This window comes from Neophocaena asiaeorientalis, unplaced genomic scaffold (genome assembly GCF_003031525.2).
Source record: "Neophocaena asiaeorientalis asiaeorientalis breed wild unplaced genomic scaffold, Neophocaena_asiaeorientalis_V1.1 scaffold87, whole genome shotgun sequence".
Taxonomy (NCBI): Eukaryota; Metazoa; Chordata; class Mammalia; order Artiodactyla; family Phocoenidae; genus Neophocaena; species Neophocaena asiaeorientalis.
Window position 1 is genome coordinate 2,489,264 of NW_020175432.1, and position 21,670 is coordinate 2,510,933.

At 54.8% G+C, this 21,670-nt stretch overlaps 1 protein-coding gene across 1 annotated transcript; it reads left to right on the plus strand.

Annotated features, from left to right (window-relative positions):
- Positions 1-523: 523 nt before the first annotated feature.
- Positions 524-19,955, plus strand: KCNN1 (potassium calcium-activated channel subfamily N member 1). Its single transcript, XM_024767489.1, has 9 exons — positions 524-940; positions 1,376-1,471; positions 3,747-4,165; positions 7,106-7,247; positions 11,171-11,281; positions 11,851-11,978; positions 16,390-16,398; positions 16,639-16,708; positions 19,446-19,955. The coding sequence occupies exons 1-9, from the start codon at positions 539-541 to the stop codon at positions 19,698-19,700; spliced, it is 1,632 nt and encodes a 543-aa protein (XP_024623257.1). The 5' UTR covers positions 524-538; the 3' UTR covers positions 19,701-19,955.
- Positions 19,956-21,670: the final 1,715 nt, after the last annotated feature.

Here is a 21,670-nt window from a genome sequence, read left to right on the forward strand (position 1 = left end):
GAATGCCATCTGTGTGCTAGGCATTGTTCTAGGTACCCGGAGACACAGAAAAGTCAGTGGGCAAAGGTCTGGTAGGAGGGTGTTCCAGGCAGAGGGCACAGCAGGTGCAAAGGCCCTGAGGCAGGACCAAGCTTGCCAGGATCTGGTAATGGGTAGGCCACTGTGGCTGGAAGGGAGTGACTCTGGGGAAAGTGAGAAGGATAAAGTGGGTGGGAGCCAGACCACAGAGGCCTCCTGGACACAGTGAGAAATTGAGTTTTTATACAATGGCACTGGAGAGCCATGGGGAGGTTTGGAGCAGACGAGGGACATAGGCAGGTTTCTGGAGTGGCCAATCCACGTGTCAGCCGCAGTCGGTTCCTGGCCTCTCCAGCCTCAGAATGTGCTGGGGTGGGGTCCGTAGCCCTCTGGTCCGTTGCTGAGGCCCTGACACGACCGTGTCCCTCATGCCCTGCAGGTCAGCGCGGGAGCCCAGTTGCTGAGCCATGCCGGGCCCCGGGCGGCCGGCAGCAAGCCCAACCCCAGCACCCACATAGTCATGAACAGCCACAGACACAATGGCTTCGGGGGACGGCCACTGGGTGGCGGGCTGGGTGCCCTGGGCCGAGACCCTCCGGACCCCGAGGCCGGCCACCCGCCTCAGCCTCCAAATGGCCCAGGCATCCAGGTGGTAGTAGCCAAGAGTGAGCCGGCCCAGCCCTCGCCCGGCAGCCCCCGGGGGCAGCCCCAGGACCAGGAAGAAGAGGAAGATGATGAGGAGGATGAGGCGGGTAGGCAGAGGGGCTCAGGAAAGCCCCCCAGCGTTGGCCACCGTCTGGGCCACCGGCGGGCGCTCTTTGAGAAGCGGAAGCGTCTCAGTGACTACGCTCTCATCTTCGGCATGTTCGGCATTGTTGTCATGGTGACGGAGACGGAGCTGTCCTGGGGGGTCTACAGCAAGGTAGGTGTGGCCCTTTCCCCTGGCACCCCAGGGAGGCCCTGCTGGTCCCACTGGGCTCCCTGAGACCCCTTGGGCACGGGGTGGGGGGCCACAGCAGCCCTAGGAGAGGGGGGTGGGGGATGCTGAGGGGTCCCTGGAGGTGGGAAGGTGGGGGCCTCTGGGCAAGTGGATGTGAGGACAGAGGGAGATGAGAGCCATGTCAGCCTGTAAACTGGGAAGCGCTACGTCTGCAGGAGGTCAGTTTTTGTAAACTGTAGAGTGCTGTACCCATGTGAAGCCAGGCCTTATAAGCCGAAGTGCTGGGCCCACCTTGCTCTCAGCCCAGGCCTGAGGAGTAAGGACCGGAGCTTCACTTTCTGAGTGAAGCGACCAGGTGGGGGATCAGGAGGGCTGCCTGCCCTGACAGTGTCTGTCCCGCCCTCTCTCTTTGTCCAGGAGTCCCTGTACTCATTTGCACTCAAATGTCTCATCAGCCTCTCCACCGTCATCCTGCTGGGCCTGGTCGTCCTCTACCACGCCCGGGAGATCCAGGTCAGTGCCCAGTGGGGTTGGGGCAGCTCCCCTCCCCCCAGCCACCTGGGACCCCAGCCCTCTAAGACATAAAAGGATCAGTAGCCTCTTTATAGAAAAAAAAAAAAAAAAAAAAAAAAAAAGGACTTCTGTGGAGACACACTGTTTAGATCACTCTAAATTTCCTTGGAATGCATATCTTCATTTTAATTTTCATTGATTCTTTGGTAAAGAACACCAACAGTGGGGGAGCAGGAGGTGGGCTGGGGTTCTGGTGCACGTGGGTTGTTTTCACAGCCCTGGGTCTTCTGAGGTTTTGCAGCCATGGGGGTCCAGTGTTTGTAGCACCAGGCTCCTTTTCCTAGTCCATCGGACCCTGTTTTTGAAAGATTTATCTTGTGCCAGAGAGTTTATTCTCCTGTTTCAGGGGGTTGATCAAAACCTGGTCAGGCTCCTGGAGAGCCCAGTTCAGGGCTTGTCAGGCAGGCGTTACCACAGCAGGCTGGCACCAAGGCCTGGGGACACCAAAAGGTGTCAGATGTGGCTCTTGAGTCTGGCCTTTGACCCCTGACCTCAAGGAGCCACAGTATGGCAGGAGATGGGTGTAGGAAAATCCTACCTGCATTGCACTGTATGTAGACCTGTCGGGGGGCACCCAGGGTCTGGCACACAGGAGGGGTCCCTGATCTGGCTGGGGGTTGGGGGGAGGGGGACAGTGACCCCTGAACTAAAGGAAGCAGTTCTGAAGATACAGCTGTGGACAACAGTCTGGCAGTTCCTTAAACAGACAAACATGGAGTTACCCTATGACCCAGCAATTTCCCTCCTAGTTACACACCCAAGAGACACAACAACCTACATCCACACAAAAACTTGTACACATATGTTCATAGCAGCGCCAAATCACAATCGCCAAAAAGTGGAAACAACCCAAATGTCCACTGACTGATGTATGGATAAACAGAATGTGGTCCATCCGTACAATGGAATACTATTCAGCCAAATGAAAAAAGAATGAAGCACTGTGTGTTTGTAGCACCGCCACTGAGTGGCTTAAACAACAGAAATGTATTCTCTCACAGTTCTGGAGGCTGGAAGTCCAAGATTAGGTGCTGGCAGGGTTGGTTTCTCCTGAGGCTCTCTCCTTGGCTTGCAGACGGCCACCTTCTCATTGTGTCCTCACACGGCCTTTGCTCTGTGCTCACACATCCCTGGTATCTCTTCCTCTTCTTATAAAATGACACCAGTCCTGTAGGATTGGGACCCCACTCCTATGACCTCATTTAATCTTAATCATGTCTTTAAAGGCCCTGTTTCCAAATACAGTCATACTGGGGGCTAGGGCTTCAACGGATGAATTTTGAGGGGACAAAGTTCAGTCCATAACACTCCACCCTCTGGCCCACCTTGCAAATCTTTGTCCTTCTCCCATGCAAAATGCACTCATCCCATCCCAACAGCCCCCAAAGTCTTAACTCATTCCAGCGTCAACTCTAAGTCCAGAGGCTCATTTAAATATCATCTAAATCAGACATGGGTGAGATTCGAGGTACTGTTCCTCCTGAGACAAAATTTTCCTCCAACTGTGAATAGACAAGTTGTGTGCTTCCAAAATACAATGGTGGAATAAGCATAGGATAGACATTCCCGTTCCAGAAGGGAGAAATATGAAAGAAGAAAGGGGTGGCAGGTCCTACACTTCTCTCAGACCTAGCCACGCAAATTCCGTTAGATTTGAAGGCTGGAGTATGGTCTTCCTTGGCTCAATGCCCCACCTTCGAGGCCCACTGTGGTGGCAACATTGCCTCGTTGTTCCCGAGTGGTGGCCTTTTGTGACTGCCTTCTTTCACTCAGCTTAATGTTTTCAAGGTTCATCCACATTGTAGCATGTGTCAATGCTTCATTCCTCTTTATGGCTGAGTAATGTTGCATTGTGTGGAAGGACCACATTTTGTTTATCCATTCATCCATTGATGGACACTTGGGTTGTTTCCACTTTGGGTGCCTGTGAATAGTGCTGCTGTGATTGCGTGCACACAAGGACGTGTTTGAACGACCATTTTCATCTCTCTCGCCTATATGAGATGGCTGGGTCATTGGTAACTCTGTGTTTGACCTTTGGGGAAACATCTGTGCCACATTTAGTTTGAATTGTGGCCGACCCTGAGAACTAGGGAGTTTTGCTTTTGAGGCCGTGTTTCTTGTAAAAGCCGACGGGGTTTTCGGCTGGGATCTTGCTCCGGGGCCTGGCCTCGTGTCCGCGGCCCACCTCATCCCGCCCGCCTGACCTCCGCAGCTGTTCATGGTGGACAACGGGGCAGACGACTGGCGCATCGCCATGACGTGCGAGCGCGTCTTCCTCATCTCCCTGGAGCTGGCCGTGTGCGCCATCCACCCGGTGCCCGGCCACTACCGCTTCACGTGGACAGCGCGGCTAGCCTTCACGTACGCGCCGGCAGCAGCCGAGGCCGACGTGGACGTGCTGCTGTCTGTGCCCATGTTCCTGCGTCTCTACCTGCTGGGCCGTGTCATGTTGCTGCACAGCAGGATCTTCACGGACGCCTCCAGCCGCAGCATCGGCGCCCTCAACAAGATCACCTTCAACACGCGCTTCGTCATGAAGACACTCATGACCATCTGCCCGGGCACCGTGCTCCTCGTCTTCAGCATCTCCTCCTGGATCATCGCCGCCTGGACCGTGCGGGTCTGTGAGAGGTGCGCCCCTGACCCCTGATCCCACTGACCCTCATGCCCACCCACGACTTTAGTGACCCCAGGGCTCTCCCAGCCATCACTCTGTCCCCATGACTTCTAACCCTGGTGAACCCCATGCCTACCCACGACTTCAGACATCCAAGGCCTCCCCGCAGCCGTCACTCCATCCCCATGATTCTGACCCTGGTGACCGCCCCCCCTGCCATACCCAGTTCCTGGCCTCAGTGACGGTCCCTCAAGTGCAGCTCCCTCATCCCTGGGACTCCAGCCCTGTGTCCCCACTCCCCTCCAGCCCCTACCCCACACCCCTCTGGGACCCCATCCCTCTTCCTCCTCCCCCTCCCCCAGGGGCCCCTCCACTGGCCCAACCTCTGGCCCAGGGTGGCGGAGGCAGCAGGAACAGGGACCTCCCCCCATCCACCTATCCCCCCCACAATTTAACCTGCTCTCCTTCTCCCCTTTGCCCGCCCCACCGGACTGTAGGGAAAACATGTGAGTCCTACCCTCAGCCGAGCTATGTGTGCAGAGCTGCCAGCTGCCCTGCCCGCCAGGAATTTAAGATCAGCTGCCACCAGGGGAGGGAGTGGGGAGGTGAGGCGAGTGGCTGGGACCTGCCCCGAGCCCACAGGGCCCTGCGGAGAGACTGTCCCAGTGCCGCCAGGCAGGTGGGTCTGGGGTCAAGCCCAGGATAGCGGGAGGCAGGCCACTATTGGGCTATGTGCACATGGCATCCCTCGGGTCTTTGTCACCAAGGCGGGGCAGTGGTGGGGAGAAGGGGGGAGAAGAGCTTACTTAGCTCTGGTGCCTTGTCGGGGCAGCTGGCCCCAGGGGTTCAGACAGCTCCTTCGGAGAGTTAAGTGGGTCTGGGGTGAACGAGAAACCCATCTAAGCTTTTAAGAGCCCCATAAGGGGTCTGTTCTGAACAGCCTTGGAAGGTGCAGGGCCATCTACCCGACTTATATATGAGGACACTGAGGCTCTGAGGGGCAGAGGGACATCCCTGAGGGCCTAGTTCCTGATTGTCACCAGAAACCCCCAGTGGTTCCAGGAGAAGGAGGGGCCCCACTGGACCTCTCAGGGCATGGGGGTGCCTTGTCTGGGAAGGGGTCTCTCCTGCCTTGTGCCTAGCTGGGGCTGGGACTGGGCTTCCTGGGAGGTTCCTGGGCTGGACCTGCCCCCAGATCCCCAGTCCTCACCCCTTCAAGCGCCCCCTCCATGACCCCTGCCTCAGCCTGATGTCGGGCTGATGGGGGTGAGGGCCTAGCTCTTTCTGTCATCAAGGTTTACTGTCTGAGGATCACACAGGGGCTCCTTGGACCCCTAATGTGCCCCCGTGCCAGTTCCCACAGACCTCAGGACTGAGATCTGGGGAGTGGGAGAGGGTGCCTTGCATCAGGCATTCCTGGGGTCCAGGCTGGGTCACTGCAGGGGTGCCTGGTACGGGTGGGGAATAGGGCAGGGCCCGGGGGGGCAGCCAATCCTAAATTCTGAGCCCTCTGACACCGCTTGATGCCCTCTCGCCTGCCTCGCTCCACCCCTGTGGCTCTGTCCCACCCCACCTCCTGCATGACCCCCATTCCCTGGTCCTGGGTGGTCCTGTAGCACCCACCATAGCTCCAGCTGGGCCTGGAGCCTCCCCCGATGGCTGATGGGTTCCCCACTCCTCCTGCCTCCTGGGCGTGGAGCCCTGGTCTCCTGAGAGGTGGAAGCTGGTGCAGCTTGGGGCTCACATACCTCAGTGAAAGATGGGGTTCAGTCCCTGGTCCCCCTTGTCCAGCAAGCAGCCTGGAAGTCCAGGCTGAAGGGGCCTGGAATGGCACCCGACCCTCCAGTGGGGCAGGGACTCTCAAAGCCCAGACCTGCTGGGAAGGCCTCCAACCCTCCTTCCCACCTTTTGGGCTTCCATCTCCTCCTTATCTTGAGCCCCTGACCCCAGCCCCATCTGCCTGGAACAGCTCTACCCGCCAGCTCCCCCTGCCCTGCCCCTGTGGCCTAGGAAGGAGGGGGTCAGCTGGAAAGGGCTTCCTGACCTCCCAGAGCTGGAGGGGCTTTGCAGGTAGGGGGCTGAACTGGAGCAGAACCTTGAGCCATCCCCAGACCCAGAGAACCAATCCCTTAGTCCCCTAGCCTGGGCTAACCATAGGTAGAACCAGTTCATAGCCTGTGTGGCCAGGGTCCCAGGCCACACAGCCTGGGATTGGGACAAAACCATGTCCTTGCTAAGCCTTGGGGTCTGTCCCCCTGAATAACAAAAGTTGAGTCCCGGGCCTCTCCCCAGTGCCATGCAAGCTGACCCTTCCCTCCTGACTGCCAGGAGAACCCCAGGCCCGAGGTTGGGGCAACTGCCCTCCACAGACTGACTTTCCTAATACTCCCAAGCCCCAGGGTGTGGTCCTGTCTCCCCGTAGGGTCCTCCTCCCTCCTTGGGACCTTGCTGGCTGGGGAAGTTCTTCCTAGTGTCTGACCTGAATCCTCGCCTCTACTTCCTGCCGCTTCTGGTGCCCGTGGCCACCCGTGTTCGCCTCTGTGTGTCTGTCTTTGGGAGGGGGATTGTGTGCACATGCGTGAACACATGTGCATGCCCCCTCATGTGCGCACGCTCATGTACGTCACCCACATGTGGACCCCTCTCTGCCCAATAACCAGCAGCTTGGGGGTCAGGTGAAAGAAGGTTGGAAGGGATGCTGGGAAGGAGTGGTTGCCCTCTGCCCTGTGGCACCCTCAGGAGGACCACAGGGCTGCCCCTGGCACTAACTATCCCCCCACCCTGCCCTATTGTGGTGCCCTGGACACTTTGAGCCTCCAGAGTGATCAGCTCCCTGCAGTCAAGGCCCCCATGCAGCCAGGTAGACCCAGGGCCCTGCCTTCCTGGGGGTGTGATGAAAGCAGAGGGACCAGTGTGGATTGACTGGGCCCTCCCTGGCTCCCCCCAACCCCCAGGTATCACGACAAGCAGGAAGTGACCAGCAACTTCCTGGGGGCCATGTGGCTCATCTCCATCACCTTCCTCTCCATCGGCTACGGCGACATGGTGCCCCACACTTACTGCGGGAAGGGCGTGTGCCTGCTCACTGGCATCATGGTAAGGGCGAGGGCCCTTGCACATCCCCACTGATGGGGAGCCCACGCCGTCTCAAGGTGGACCTGTTCAGAGATCCTCCCTGTGTCAGCCCACCCCTCCGCCACCCTGCTCCTTCCCTCTGATGTGACACAGAAGACACCCTCAGGCTTCCCGGGGACATCTCCTCTTGGGTTCTTCCAGCCCTAGATATGTAGCTTCCACTGTATTCTCCAGTCCAGATGCTGTGGTCCACTCTGAACCAAGAGTCATTTTTGCCCCTTTATGCTCCGCAGCCCGCTTAATTCACAGCCCTTGGATCCAGGGCAACAGGCTTGATGCTTCTGTGCCTCGGTTTCCGCCACTCCCTCTGCTTGTTGCAAGGACTGAGTCCGTTCATTTATAGGAAATGCCTAGAGTCATGAATGCCTCGGATACCCAGTCAATACCCTCTGAGCCCTGCCATCACAGCCCAATTCTCCATCATTCCCTGACTACCGGGGTGTCCTGAGCACCCCACTGAGCCCCTGGGTGTAAGGTTTATCTCTTGTGACTCCTGTGGGCCCAGGCAGCACCGCTTCTTCCCTAAAGACTTCTCAAGTCCGCCTGCTTGTATGGGCAAACTTTGGCGTCTGGTGCCTTCCCTTTACCCTGATTTGATCATTAGGTTCCCTGCCCATCCTCTCCTTCTGGAACCTTCTTTCTCTCCAGGTTTCTTGCATCTCCACAAGTGCTTTTCCATGTTTTGAATTATGAACTGTTCGACGTGCAGTAGGGAACCCCTCTCCCCAGCCCCCAGTTAGCATGTTCATTTTGATGCCGAAAACTCAGCCTCTGGGCACTGGTGCTGAATCAAATCTTGGAGTCAGAGTTTGGGGTGAAGTAGGAAAAAGGAGCTGTATTGCTTTGCCAGGCAAAGGGGGACACAGCAGGCTCATGCCCCTCAAAACTGTGTGTCCCAACCTGGGAGGATTTGGTGAGGAGTTTTATATGATGGTTCATGGATGGAGCTGCTAAGGTTCAGAGCGTGTGCAGGGCCTGCATTCCTTTAATCTGGCCTCAGGTGATCTGATGAGCTTCTGTGGTTCTTGAGGTTATCAAACTTATGACCTTCTCTCTGGAATGAAGACTGGTTCATCAAATAGTTCATCTTCCATTTGCTGGGGGCCTTAGTTCTGCAGAAGACCTCAAAGATACTCTTACGTGCATCCTTTAAGGTGGAGCCAGGACCTGCCCCAAGGCTGCACTATGGTTTCTTGGCTGCTCCTCCCTTGTCTCTGCATCCCTTCCCCTCCCTTCCCTGATTAGCAACTGTTCCAAAGGCTTCTGTTGCCCAGGAGCCCCTGCTCGGTTTCAATTTGTGAAAAAAAAATCAATGAACACCCACAAGTCAAAGGAGGTCAACCAACCCGATTCCCCCCAGCGTCCGTCCCAGGCCACTTCCTTTTCTTCATAGAGAGATGCTTTTGTCCTTGCAAAAGTACTATGCTGGGCTTCCCTGGTGGCGCAGTGGTTGAGAGTCCGCCTGCCCACGCAGGGGACATAGGTTCGTGCCCCGGTCTGGGAGGATCCCACATGCCGCGGAGCGGCTGGGCCCGCGAGCCACGGCCGCTGAGCCTGCGCGTCCGGAGCCTGTGCTCCGCAACGGGAGAGGCTGCAACAGTGAGAGGCCTACGTACCGCAAAAAAAAAGAAAGAAAAGTACTAGGCCATCCCCACCATGGTTTCCTTTCCTCCTGCAGAGGGAAGCGCTGTCTTTCCATTGGCTCCTCCCAGCCCCCTTCACTGAATGTAGACTGACCCTGTTGTCACCATCTCCCGAGGCCCGTGGCTCTCTCCCCTCTTCACCTCTTGTCCCCTCCTCTTTGGACACAAGCTGGGGGTCCACGTCCTCCTCTGGCCCCCACCAGGGCCTTGCTTCTCCTGGACAAGCTGACCTAGACACTCTCTCAGTTAAAAGGCATTATGCCTGTTTGCTTACGTTATTTTGTGAGATTGGAAGGGAAAAAAACTAAAGATCGGCCACAATCCACTCCCCTACTCCCATCCCCGGCAAATGAACTTTACAAACGAAAAAAAAAGAGCTCTCAGATAAGATGATGGCTTTAAACCCAGAAAACCCGCAGCGAAACAGAAAAGCCATGTTCTCTTCTCTGGGATGAGGCTCCTTCCAGAAAATTAGTTCCGTGTTTACCCTGTGGCTCATTCCAGGCCCTCGCCCCCGGCACGTGCAGGAATGTTTACACCCAGGGATGTTTTTTGCTTTTCTCTGTCACCACACACCCAGGTATCACACGAAGCCACACATTGGTCTTTCTCTCTCTCTCTCTCTCTCTCTCTCTCTCTCTTTTTGGCCACACCGCATGGCTTGTGGCATCTTAGTTCCCTGACCAAGGGTCGAACCCGGGCCCTCGGCAGTGACAGCACAGAGGTAACCACTGGACCACCAGGGAATTCCCCACACATTAGTCTTTTAAGCCACCTTCAAATTCTTCTGTTAGACCTCTCCTCTTCTACCCTTGCCCAAGTGTGTCCCCTTCCAGTCTCTGCCCCACGGACTCACCCCCTTCCAATAGCTTATAAAGCACACATTTGCTCATTCTTGAACTTCAAGGCATCCCAGCATGGCCTCCTCTGAACTCAGTGTCTTTTGCCGGACTGGCATCCATGCTGTTGTGCGGAGTCATTGGCTGATCCTTTTCCTGGGGGCATAGCATTCCACATGGAGGTTTCCAGTATGTTTCTTTGCCCCAGTTGACAGGGCTTTTCTTGAACACAGACTCCTGAGTCTTACCAAGACCTTCGTCCTGGCCAGGAACGCATGATGGGGTCTCCTCAGGGGGCGACTTTGTGCCCACCCTTCCCCATAAATGTTTCCTTCCATCCGGAAGAAAAACTAGCCACTCCCCTGGCCCTCAGAGGCTAAGCCCAGGTCTCTTCCTTCCTTCCATCCTGTATGCAGTAGCTGCAGGAGGAAGCAGCAGGTGGATGCGGTGCCAAAGACAGCCTCCAGCGCAGGTGGGGAGCCACCTTCTGGCCCCCCTCATCGGCCCCTGCCACCTACTCCACACCACTCCTGGGGCTGATGACACCTGGATGTCCTGGGCTCCCCGTCTCCTGATTCTCAGTGGCAGAAGGTCCCCCTTCCCGCCCTCCTTCTGCATCACTTTTCACTGCCTCCCACCCCTACCTCTCAGCCTTGCCCTCCCCCTCGGGTCCTCACTCCCGCCCTTCTGTCTCTCAAGTGGCCCCCAAGTGGACAAGCAAGTCCTCTCTGGCCTCTTTCCCTAGCCGGGGGACTGGCTGCCCTTCAGAACATACTGGGGAGGGTGGTTGCTAGAGCAGGGAGCCCATGACGGGGGAGATGTCCCCTCCCTTTACTTCCCCGCATCCTGGGACCAATACTTTGCCTCTTTCCTCCTGCAGATGCCCCCACCGCAGGCAGCTGGCCTGACCCTTCTTTCTCGCCACCCTTCTGACCCTACCAGCAGAATCCGCCCCCATTACTGGTCAGCAACATGTCAGCCGGGTCTCTGTCCCCATCATCCAGACCCCAAAGCCTGGATGGAAATGCTTCCAAATCCTCCCACCTCCGTGGGCCTCAGCCCCAAATGTACATGCAGATCCTGCCTGTTTCTTGTGCTTTTTCTTATCTCTGAGCCTCACTTTCCCCCTCTGCCCAATGGGGATAAGAGCGGTCCTACCTCCCGCGGTTGTTGGGGGTCAAATGAACTAATTTATGGCACAGGCTCCCTGGACGTTTGATGGATATTAAGCTAGTGGGGTTGGGAGTCAGTGAACTCAGAAAATGGGATTTGCCAACCCTGCAGGTTTGGAGGGCAAATGTGAGGGGGAGGAACCAGGAGGGCTTCCTGGAGGAAGGAGGGTATCCTACTTGGAACCCATGCGAGGTGGACCCTGACATGCCCCCTCGCCTTCTTCATGCAGGGGGCTGGCTGCACGGCGCTCGTGGTGGCCGTGGTGGCCCGGAAGCTGGAGCTCACCAAGGCAGAGAAACACGTGCATAACTTCATGATGGACACTCAGCTCACCAAGCGGGTAAGGACGCCAGCCCCATCACAGCCACTTCGCCTTCTGGTCCTCAAGGGCAGACCCTCCTCACCTTACTTCTGCACGCGTGCCCACGGGTCGTGCCGCGCTGCCTGTGTGTGCCCAGACTGCCCTGGGCTGTGCCACCATGTGAACACCCTTAAGCTGTGCACAGATGTCCACTTCTGTGCCCAGTCACAGCCCAGCCACGGGCCCCTCAGCAAGAGTCAGGGATTCGTGGTGAGGCGACCAGATGCAGTTTATAAGCCGGATGAGCTCAGCAGGTCAGCTTCTCTGTGCCTCCGTTTCCTCACGTATAAAATGAGAGAGATACTGGCGTGTGTAGATCCACTGAGTTAACATTTGCAAGTTGTGTAGAAAGGGTCTGGCCCACGGTGAGTGACGTGTGTTAGGCAGACGCACGCGTGCACACACACAGCACAGATGTGGATGTGTAAACGTGGTCCTGACCTACAGTCCCGGGACCCCAGAGGGGCATTTCCAGGAGTTTCTGGAGGTTTCCAGAGCCTTCCATAGTTTCGTGCTACTCTAAGGAACTGTTCTTTCTCTGGCCTCAGGTAAAAAACGCCGCTGCTAACGTTCTCAGGGAGACGTGGCTCATCTACAAACACACCAGGCTGGTGAAAAAGCCAGACCACGCCCGGGTTCGGAAACACCAGCGTAAGTTCCTCCAAGCCATCCATCAGTAAGTCCAACACCTTTCCCACTTGCATTTCTGTGTCCACCTGGCACGGAGGCAGCCCTGGCCCCCGGGGAGGAGGCTGCAGACTAGGCCAGACAGCTCGTCATGGCCACATCATGGCCGTTCCCATGCCAGGTGGTCAGTTGGTTGGGGCCTGCAGCTTCTGTGCTGGGTGGGATAGTGGGTTGGTTGGAGGGAGGCAGGTGATGGACCCAGCACTTGTCCAGAACAGTCACCTCTGATAAATCATGCAAACCACCCAACATAGTGGCAGGTAGCATATTTTATTCTCTGGAATAGCCAAAACGACTCTCCCCTTGGACACTGAAGCAATTTCCCCTTTTTGCTTTGGCTTCCAGGAAGCTCAGAATTAAATCTGTGGCCTGATTCATGTGATCATGTGGGATAATTAGAGATTACTTAATTTTCTCTGTTGTCCCTTTTTCCTGAGAATTATTTAATCAAGTGGTTCTCTCATCTTGGCTGCTCATTGGAGTCACATGGGGGTGCTTTTTAAAATCCCACAGGCTGGGAATTCCCTGGTGGTCCAGTGGTTAGGACTCCACGCTTTCACTGCTGAGGGTGCTGGTTTGATTCCTGGTTGGGGAACTAAGATCTCAGAAGCCTCACAGCGTGGCTGAAAATTTTTAAAAAATAAAATCCCACAGGCTGGGAATTCCCTGGTGGTCCAGTGGTTAGGACTCCACGCTTTCACTGCTGAGGGTGCTGGTTTGATTCCTGGTTGGGGAACTAAGATCTCAGAAGCCTCACAGCGTGGCTGAAAATTTTTAAAAAATAAAATCCCACAGGCCATACCCAACACCAGTTACAGTAGAGTCTGGGATACAGCCTGAGCTCGAGTTTAAGTTCCTCAGGTGAGTCCGATGTGCAGCCAGAGTTGGCAGACTTTTTCTGTAAAGGGCCAGATGTTAATTATTTCAGTCTTTGTGGGCCAAAATGTCTCTGTCACAGCTACTCAACTCTGCTGTTGTAGCAGGAAGACAGCAAGGATGAATGGGTGTAATTATGCTCTGATAAAGCTTTATTTTCCAAAGCAAACAGCTGTCCAGATTTGGCCCATTGACCATAGTATGCCAATCACTGTCCACGAGAAATATGTGAACCACATACATAATTTAAAAGTTGAAATTAATTTTAATATATTTATTCAATCTAATATATCCAAAATGTTATCATTTTAATATGTGATTAATATAAAAATCATTAATTAGATATTTTAGAAAGTTTTTTATACTAAATCTTTGCAGTCCGGTATGTATTTTACACTTACAGCCTGTTTTTATTCAGACCAGCCACATTTCAATGCTCAGTAGCTACATATAGGATGTATGGGACAGTACACAGTCTAGAATTTAAACAGTTCCAAATCTTGTGGGATTGGGCACTCACATATAAATTACAGTTGAGTCACATAGTAGCTGATTTAAAATAGAAAAAAAATGTGTTTTTAAGCACTTTTCAGAATGGGCCCATGCATTCCCAGCTCTTACATCCTGGAAAACCTCATTCACAATTGGGCTTCCCTAGGAAAATCAGATGGATCCCTGCCCCAAGAACTCTCAGGCCAGACTCAGGGGCTGATGAACCAGAAAGCGAGGCAAACAATGTTAGGGTCTGAACTAGTACAACAGGAAGGCAACCAAGTCACCCATAGGGAACAGAGATGAGAGGCAGCACAGAGAACCCTGGTGTGAGCGGTAGAGCCAGGAAGCTTATTGTGGGGAGACCCCAGGGTGTGGCTGGGACGGTCAGCTCCTGGGACACAAGAGGGTAATGGAGTGTGACCATAGCGAGATCAGGCCATGGGAGAGGAAGCTCAGTCAGCTTGACTTTAATCCTATTTAATAATTTTGCCTCTTTTAAAAGAACAGCTTTATTAAGGTATAATCGACATACAGTCAACTGCAGCTATTTAGAGTGTACAGTTTGATCAGTGTTAACATATGTATACATCCATGAAACTAGCCCCACAGTCAAGATAATGAGCAGATTCATCACTCTAAAAGTCTCCTTGAGCCCCTAGCATCCGTGTCTTTTAGCTAGAGAGTTTAGTCCATTTACATTTATTGTGTTTACTGTTATGATTGGATTAATTTCTCATGATAACAGTCCCTATTTCATGGGACTGTGGGGAGGTCTAAATGGAGTGATGTGCAGAAATGCCTGGCATAGTTCCTGGCATAGAGCAAGCAGTCAGTAACACATGGTACCCCCAACCTCTGCTTCACCTATCACCTATGAAGCAGGGAGAGGAGTTGGTGCCCCACCTGCTTGACTTCACTGTGCCCAGGTGTTAGTCCTATTTCCTCATAAGACCCCAAGGCCCTCCTTGTTGACCCTTCAACAGTTGTTTACTGACCACTGGGTCCCAATCTAGTCTCTGCCACCTAACTGTGGGGCCTAAGCAAGTGACTACAGTAGTCCAAGCTTCGTTTTCTTATCTGTAAAGTGGAGACAATGGTGACATGCCTCTTCTCCAGGAATGGAGTGTGGATCAGACAATTGGGGTGACCAGATGATTTGTCTGCACCTGCCTGTCACACAGTATTTTCTGAAAATGGGAACTGTTGCTGTTGTTGTTATTACCACCCTCGATATGTTCGTTTGGTCATTCCACAAACATTTCCTGCACCAGCTGGTGTGCCAGGCATGGGGGACACAGACATGGTTCTGCTCTAGACCTTGCCCCAAGGGATGTCCCAGAAGGTTCTTTGGGAGAAGTTGGAGGGTAGGAATTGAGGAGAGTTAGGTCTGTGGAGAAGGCACCTGCTCTGTGAGTGACCTGTGTCCCTTTGTTCTGGGGAAGGACTACCTCGCTCACCCTTAGGTCCCCCTGAACACCTCCAAAAAAACAGTGGCCTTATGAGGACAGCTGATGAAATCAAGCAAGTTTGAACTAGGGCCTGAAGGGTGGATGGGATTTGGGTAGGAAACCGAGAGGTGGGCAGACATACCAGGGAGTGTGCACAGTTTGGGCAAAGGCGGGGAGGTGGGAATGAGCACAGTGCCAGGGAGACCAGAGGTACCACCTGCAGGTATGAGGGAGCCACGGCATCTTCTTGAGCTGGAGAGTCCCCATGATGGGAATGCAGTATAAGCAGCCAGTGAAAAGGAAACAGTGGTCTTGGAGAGGACAGATTGAGGAACACAGCATAGGTTTGGGAAGCGTACACATTTCCTAGGGCTACTTTAACAAAAGTACCACAGACTGGGTGGTTTAAAACAGAATTTATGATCTCACTGCTCTGGAGGCCAGAAGTCCAAAATCAAGGTGTCGGCAGGGCCGTTCTCCCTCTGAAGGCATTAGGGGAAGATCTGTTCCAGGCCTCTCTCCTAGTTTTTGGTAGCCTCAGATGCTCCTTGGCTTATAGAAGCATTGCTTCAGTCTCCCATCTTCATATGATGTTCTCCCTGTATCTTCACATTGTCCTCCCTCTGTATGTGTCTGTCCAAATTTCCCCCTTTTTATAAGGACACCAGTTATCTTAACCTAGTTAAATTTGGAAAGACCCTATTTCCAAAGAAGGTCACGTTCTGAGGTTCTGGGGGTTAGGACTTCAATATATCTTCTGGGGGGACACCATTCAACCTGTAACAGGAAGGTTCCAGAGATGCCAAGAATGACTTGCCCAGGGCAGGCATTTCAGTGGCTCCTTAGCAAGTCTCCACCAACTTCCAGGGCTAGGGGTGTCTGTATCCACCTCCACTTCTCCAGACCGAGGGCTGGGTCCTCTCAGGGGTCCTGGCAACACCCAGCATGGGTGGGCCCCAAGGGGCCTCTCCGAGCATCTATCACATGTGGGTGTGCAAGGGTTGAGTTTGGACTAGTGAGGAGGAAAGGAGAGTCCTACCTGGAAAGGTCTCCCTGTGCTGGTTTAGCTACAGAATGGGTGGAGAGAAGGGGTGAGGACAACCCCCCCTCCACCAGCCCCATAGGCAGCTTGTCCAGGGGGCCAAGGTCTCAGAGGCTGAGTGGCAGACTCAGGTGCAAATCCTGCTAGGATGCCAGTGGGCACTGGCTTTGCCCCTCTGAGCCTTGACTTCCCCTTTGGGAAATGGTATGGGCATAGTTTTCTGGACTAAATGTCACCTCCAGGGCCAGGAGCTTGGCACAGGCAGGCACACAGTGGGGCTGCAGGGCTGGAGGCAGCTGCATTTGCTGTGAGGCACTGCTGGAGGGAGGGGGCAGAGGGAGGATGCATCCCTGAGGGCTGGTACCACCCCCTCAGAGGCTGGACCTCTCCCCAGAGCAAGGGCAGCAGCCCCTCCGCCGTCCAGGGCCCCCAGCCTGGCCCTGGGGTGGCGCACGTGGGAGGGTTGGCCATGGGCTGCCCAGGTGTGCTGAGATTAAAATTGCCTTGTGGTTTCTCCCTGCTCCGCCGGGTCCTGCCAGAGCTCAGAAGTAAGTCTCTTCCTGGGGGCTAGTGCATGTGGGCACTGTGGGTGGTAGCTGAACCGCCCTCCAGGCCCTGCTGCCCCCTGCATGCCAGGAGGGAACGGGCTGCAAGGGGGCTAACCTCCAACTTGCCCCTCACCCCCCACTGCATATCCCACAAGGTGACTCTGGGTGGGGTGGGTGCATGGAGGAACCCTGACCGCACTGCAGCCTCTGCACAACCCCACCTTCCCACCTGTCCCACAGGCTCCGGAGTGTGAAGATTGAGCAAGGGAAGCTGAATGACCAGACCAACACGCTCGCAGACCTGGCCAAGGTGAGCAGGGCAGGGTGAGGTGGGGCAGCCCCCTGGTCCAGAAGGAGTTGGTCAGGCCCTCAGAGGAGGATGAGGGATGTTCAGTAAAGGACAAGGCCCAGCTCCTGCCAGGGAGGGAGGGACAGGGCTGGTGCCCATGGTATAGACAGGTGACCCAGGCAAGTGATGCAGGGCAGGCAGGGACCAGCCACCAGGGAATAAGAGCCCTGTCTGCAGGGGTCCACTGTGACCAGAGGCTCCAGTTGTTAGAGTGATGCCAGAAATCTACATCTGTGTGTAAAATCTTTACTTTTTAACATTGGCAGCTGTTTTATCAGCCTTTTTATTTTTTTTAATTTCTTGGCCACACCATGCGGCACGTGGGATCTTAGTTCCCTGACCAGGGTTCGAACACACGTCCCCTGCAGTGGAAGTGTGGAGTCTTAACCACTGGACCACCAGGGAAGTCCCAATTTTTGTCAGCCTTTTTTTTTTTTTTTTTTTTTTGGCAGCTATTTTACATTTTTAATTAATAGCTAATAAAAAGTTTTAATAAGAACATGTAATTAGTGGGCTAAATTGGTGAAGCGGTACTTTCGTATTTAGAAATGTCATCTATGTACAAGCTCTAATATCTAAGAGAAAAACAAATTTCTTTTGCTAGGGTTATAAATTCAGATTATAGCATCAGGAGAAAGCTTATTTGTATAGCAATTAAACATCTTTCAGGAAATTAAAGTTGATTGCAAGAGCTCTGTAAGATCGGTGTGTGTTATAAATGGATCTATTTGTTGGTTCTAATGTCAGGTCCCATCCAGTTTCCCGCTTTTTATTCATCCATTAGAAGATATGTCAACTGACTCAACTTCAGTTGGGCAAGCTCTCAGAATATTTGTCACACTCTTCTGAACTCCCTTTTGCCCTTTCATAAATAGTTCATGTGTGAACTTTGCAAATTGGCTCCAATGCAATTTAATTAAATACTAATGGGGGACTTCCCTGGAGGTACAGTGGTTAGGACTCTGTGCTTCCACTGCAGGGGGCAGGGGTTCAGTCCCTGGTTGGGGAACTGAGATCCCTCATGCTGCACAGAGTGGCCAAAAAATTGAAAAAATAATAATAATTTAATACTAACCCACATAAACTTAATTTGAAAGGGAACATTACAGAGGAAAAAACATATTCTAGAAGCCTGAAGAAATAATTCAATCGGTAGTAGAAAGAACATAATCCTAAGAGCATGTAGAAATCCTTGGCCAACTAATTTGATGTCATATGAGATTACAGCTCCAAATACATATCGAATGCCTTTGAAAAATTCAGGTACTAGATATTATAGTCTGGATTATCCATATCACACTTCCTTCATTAGTACAGATGATTAAAATGTGAATTTGTAAAAGTTATTTAAACCTTATAATTACAGCAGTATACTCCTCTCAAAATACATTTAATGAAGGCTTTGAAATAAGCCTTTCACTGGATTGGATTATAGGGTTTCTAATTTTTTTTAATTTAACGAGGTTAAAATGTTTTCCAATATTAAATTTTAATGCTTTCCAAGGTTGCTGATTTAATTTGTATCTCTCCAACAAAAACAAAATGTATATTCTAATAAAAGTTTAAACCTCAGAGAGAGCCAAAAAAAGAACCATCCAAGGGCTGGATGCCTCCAGATGTTACTCTCTGGCCCCGGGGGACTGTGTGACCCCTTGAGGCGGGCTGGGGTGAGGGTCTGCAGCCCTGCGGGGGTGGGGTGGGGGGAAGCGGGCAGAGGCATTTGTTCATCCTTGGATGGGGTTGGCCTACCAGTAACAGGAAAGGGTGGAAGGCAGGGCTCAGGTAAAGGCTTTCGGACCGGAAGGGAGAGGCTGCAAGTACAGTGCGGAAAGAAGGAGCTGTGGGGTGGATGACATGCCTCCCTGCCACAGATCGAGAGGTTGGGGTGGGGTAGGGTGTGGCACAGACACTTCAGCCCTCGCATCTGAGGCCCAGGACGGGCGGTGAGCTGCGGTCCGTCTGGGGGTCTGGACTGCGCGGAGCTGGGCTGAGACTCGGAACGGTGATCTAGCGCCACCTGGTGGTTAGAGCGGCATTTGCAACTAGGGCTGTTCTGCGTGTCCCGCCTACCCACTGACACTCCCGGGCCCATCTGGACTGTGGCAGAACCAGCCCCTGCTTGCTGGGTTGTGGGGAGCAGTCGAGGTGGCAGGGATGCCCCACCACCTGCTGTAATGTAATTGTTGTGGCTGTCGTGTTGCCCGGTCTGTGATAGGGTCAGATTCTTGGGGTGGTCACCTCTCCCCCCCCAGACTTCTATCCCCTCCCCAGTCGAATGTGGGAAGCAGGGGATAGCTCACAACCGAGCCTCCTCCCCCTTGACCGTGTCCCCAGCCTGGAGCAACACCAGTCCAGAATCACCCAAGACCACCCTCTGGCTTTACGGGCCATGCAGCTAGTTCATCCCCTCATGGCAACTCTGGTCACATTCGCTGGGCCCCAAGACCTCCCTTGACCTTCCCCTGGTCTGCTGGCTCCGAGCCTGGCACTCAAGACCTGTGTCTCCGCTCCCCTCGCCTATTCTCCCACCGCTCCCTGGGGCCCAGCAAGATGCCTTTGGCTGGTTTGGGGGTGTGCTCACAGTTGCTCCTCACTTGGGCCGCCACCCAACCGGGGCTGGTCTGCCATCTCTCTGCAACCACCCCTCCCTCTCTCTCACCTGGCCTCTCCTCTCTCCCACCCTCCCTGTCTCTGACAGACCCAGAATGTCATGTACAACCTCATGTCCGAGCTGCACGCCCAGCACGAGGAGCTTGAGGCCCGCCTGGCTGCCCTTGAAAGCCGCCTGGATGCATTGGGTGTCTCCCTGCAGGCCTTGCCGGGCCTCATCGCCCAAGCCATACGCCCGCCTCCACCACCCCTGCCTCCCCGGCCTGGCTCCGGCCCACTGGACCAGGTGGCTCGGAGTCCCCCACACCGGCGGCCACCCACGGCCCCTTCAGACTGTGGGTGATGGCTCTGCCTGCCACCAGACTCCTCAATCTTGGCCATCGTGTGGCCGCCACCTCCACGCCAGCCAAGAAGCCCTGTACAGTGGCGCCTCTTGGAGTTCAAGGAGCTGAAACCGAGTTGGGCTGATTGGACTGGGGCCCGCCAGACTGTCCGGGCAGAGGGCAGGGCCATACGGCAGGCAAGGGCAGGGGTGGGCCACCACTGGCTTCCTCCCTGATTGGAGCTGGGAGAGCCTGGAGCTTCCTCTGGTCCTCTGCCACCCCCAACCCCCGGCTCTCCCCAGGCTCCCGGGGGGTGCGGAGCAGCCAGGAGAGGGGTCCTTGCCAGTTCCAAATAAAGCAGGACCCACCCACTTGCTGCCTGTTGTGCGTGGCTGGGGGACACTCATAATCACAACGTGGGGAGTAGATACCCGGCCCTGGGGTTCCAGACCAGATGTGGGGTCAAGGTGAGCCCATCCCCATCCCCATCCTAGGCAGGTTGTCTCCCGGGCCTGAGCTTAATCAGAGACACCTCCCTGAGGACATCTGCGCTGGTCCCACCTGACACCGACTGAGGGACCCTGCAGAGAGCATGGCCCAGCCCTGGCCTACAGGAGGCAGCAGAAAGTCAGGACTTCCTTCCAGCTGGTTTTGCTGGAGCGCCCACTAGGGGCCAGCAGAGCTGTGGGTCATAGTCCAGTGGGGGAAGTGACATGGGTGAGGAGGGCCATTCAGTCTTCGGCGGACATGGATTGAGCACCTGCTGTATGCAGGCAATGTAATGTAAATTATCACACTGACTCTTCACCAGAACCTGACCAGGGTAGGATGGGGAGACTCAGAGGAGTCAAGCCACCTGCCTGGGGCTACAGAGTGAGGAGGGAGGGGTGAGCCAGGATTTAAACTCAGGGGTCCATAGGCCAAAGGGAAGAATGGACTTGGTGGAAGGCACCCCATGGGGAGGGGAGTGGTGTGATCCTGGGGTTTGAGGGGCCCCTCTGGGGCAGGATGGAGGGGAAGGTTCTAGACATAAGTAGAATCAAAGGGTCCCTCCAGGCCTTGGGCTCGGAGTGCTGGAGTCAGGTGGGGGAGGCAGGCAGATGCTGGGCCCTGGGTGGAGAGAGAGGCTAATCTGGGTCCAGCTGAGAGCCCAGGCTCTGGCAGCCTCCGATAAGGCCATGGGCCACCTGGCTGGAAGTGATAGGTGGGGCACAAGAGCAGGAAGGGTCTGGGGAGGTGTCAGTGGGCTGTGGTCAGATGTGAGTTCGAGTCCTGACTCTGACACCGGTGGATGCCTCTAGGCAGTGGCTGCCCCTCTGGGGGCCTCAGTTTCCTCTTCTGTAAGATTGGATGCCGAAAATAGGGCAGTGTTCACCGTTGGGAGCACCCAGTCTGACAGAGGAGGCATAGTAAACACACAGCGGTCACAAACACAGCGACCAGAGCCGTAAAGAAATAAGTCCAGAGCATGACTCTAGTGACATTTGGGCGTGGGTGGGTGGAGAGCAGATCTGGGGAAGGGTGTTCCTAGCAGCGACAGCCAGTGCAAAGGCTAAGAAGCAAGACCCGAGTTTGGTGTGTTTGCGGAACAACCAGATGGAGGCTGGGGCGGCGCCCGGTCCAAAGGTGCCGTGTAGGGGACGAATGAGTCCACAACACAGAGCCCGGTGGCTGCCTCCGCTCCGCGCCAGCCACAGCCGCCCCCGCCCGCCTCTGACTCAAAAAAACAGGGCCCGCCCCGCCCTGGGGGTAGCAAAGTCAGCCGCACGGACACGCGGGCGGCACGTCCCCGGAGGCCCGAGCGCGTCACGGGGGCCGAGGCGGAGGACCAGGAAGTCCACCAACTACGCGCCGGCCGGGTACGGCGGCGCCCGCACAAAGTTCGCAGAAGCAAGAGAACGATCGGGGGGACGCCCGGTGCGGCGAAGACCAACGCTGAGACCAGGGAGGTCTGCAGACGCGCCCCAGCTGTGCGCCTGGTCGCCGGGTG

Excerpts from the sequence above, each read along its gene's own strand:
- KCNN1 (XM_024767489.1), top strand. The coding sequence starts at position 539 with ATGAACAGCCACAGACACAATGGCTTCGGGGGACGGCCACTGGGTGGC. Across the intron at positions 1,472-3,746 it reads ACCACGCCCGGGAGATCCAG|CTGTTCATGGTGGACAACGG; the intron begins GTCAGTGCCCAG and ends TGACCTCCGCAG. Across the intron at positions 4,166-7,105 it reads ACCGTGCGGGTCTGTGAGAG|GTATCACGACAAGCAGGAAG; the intron begins GTGCGCCCCTGA and ends CCCAACCCCCAG.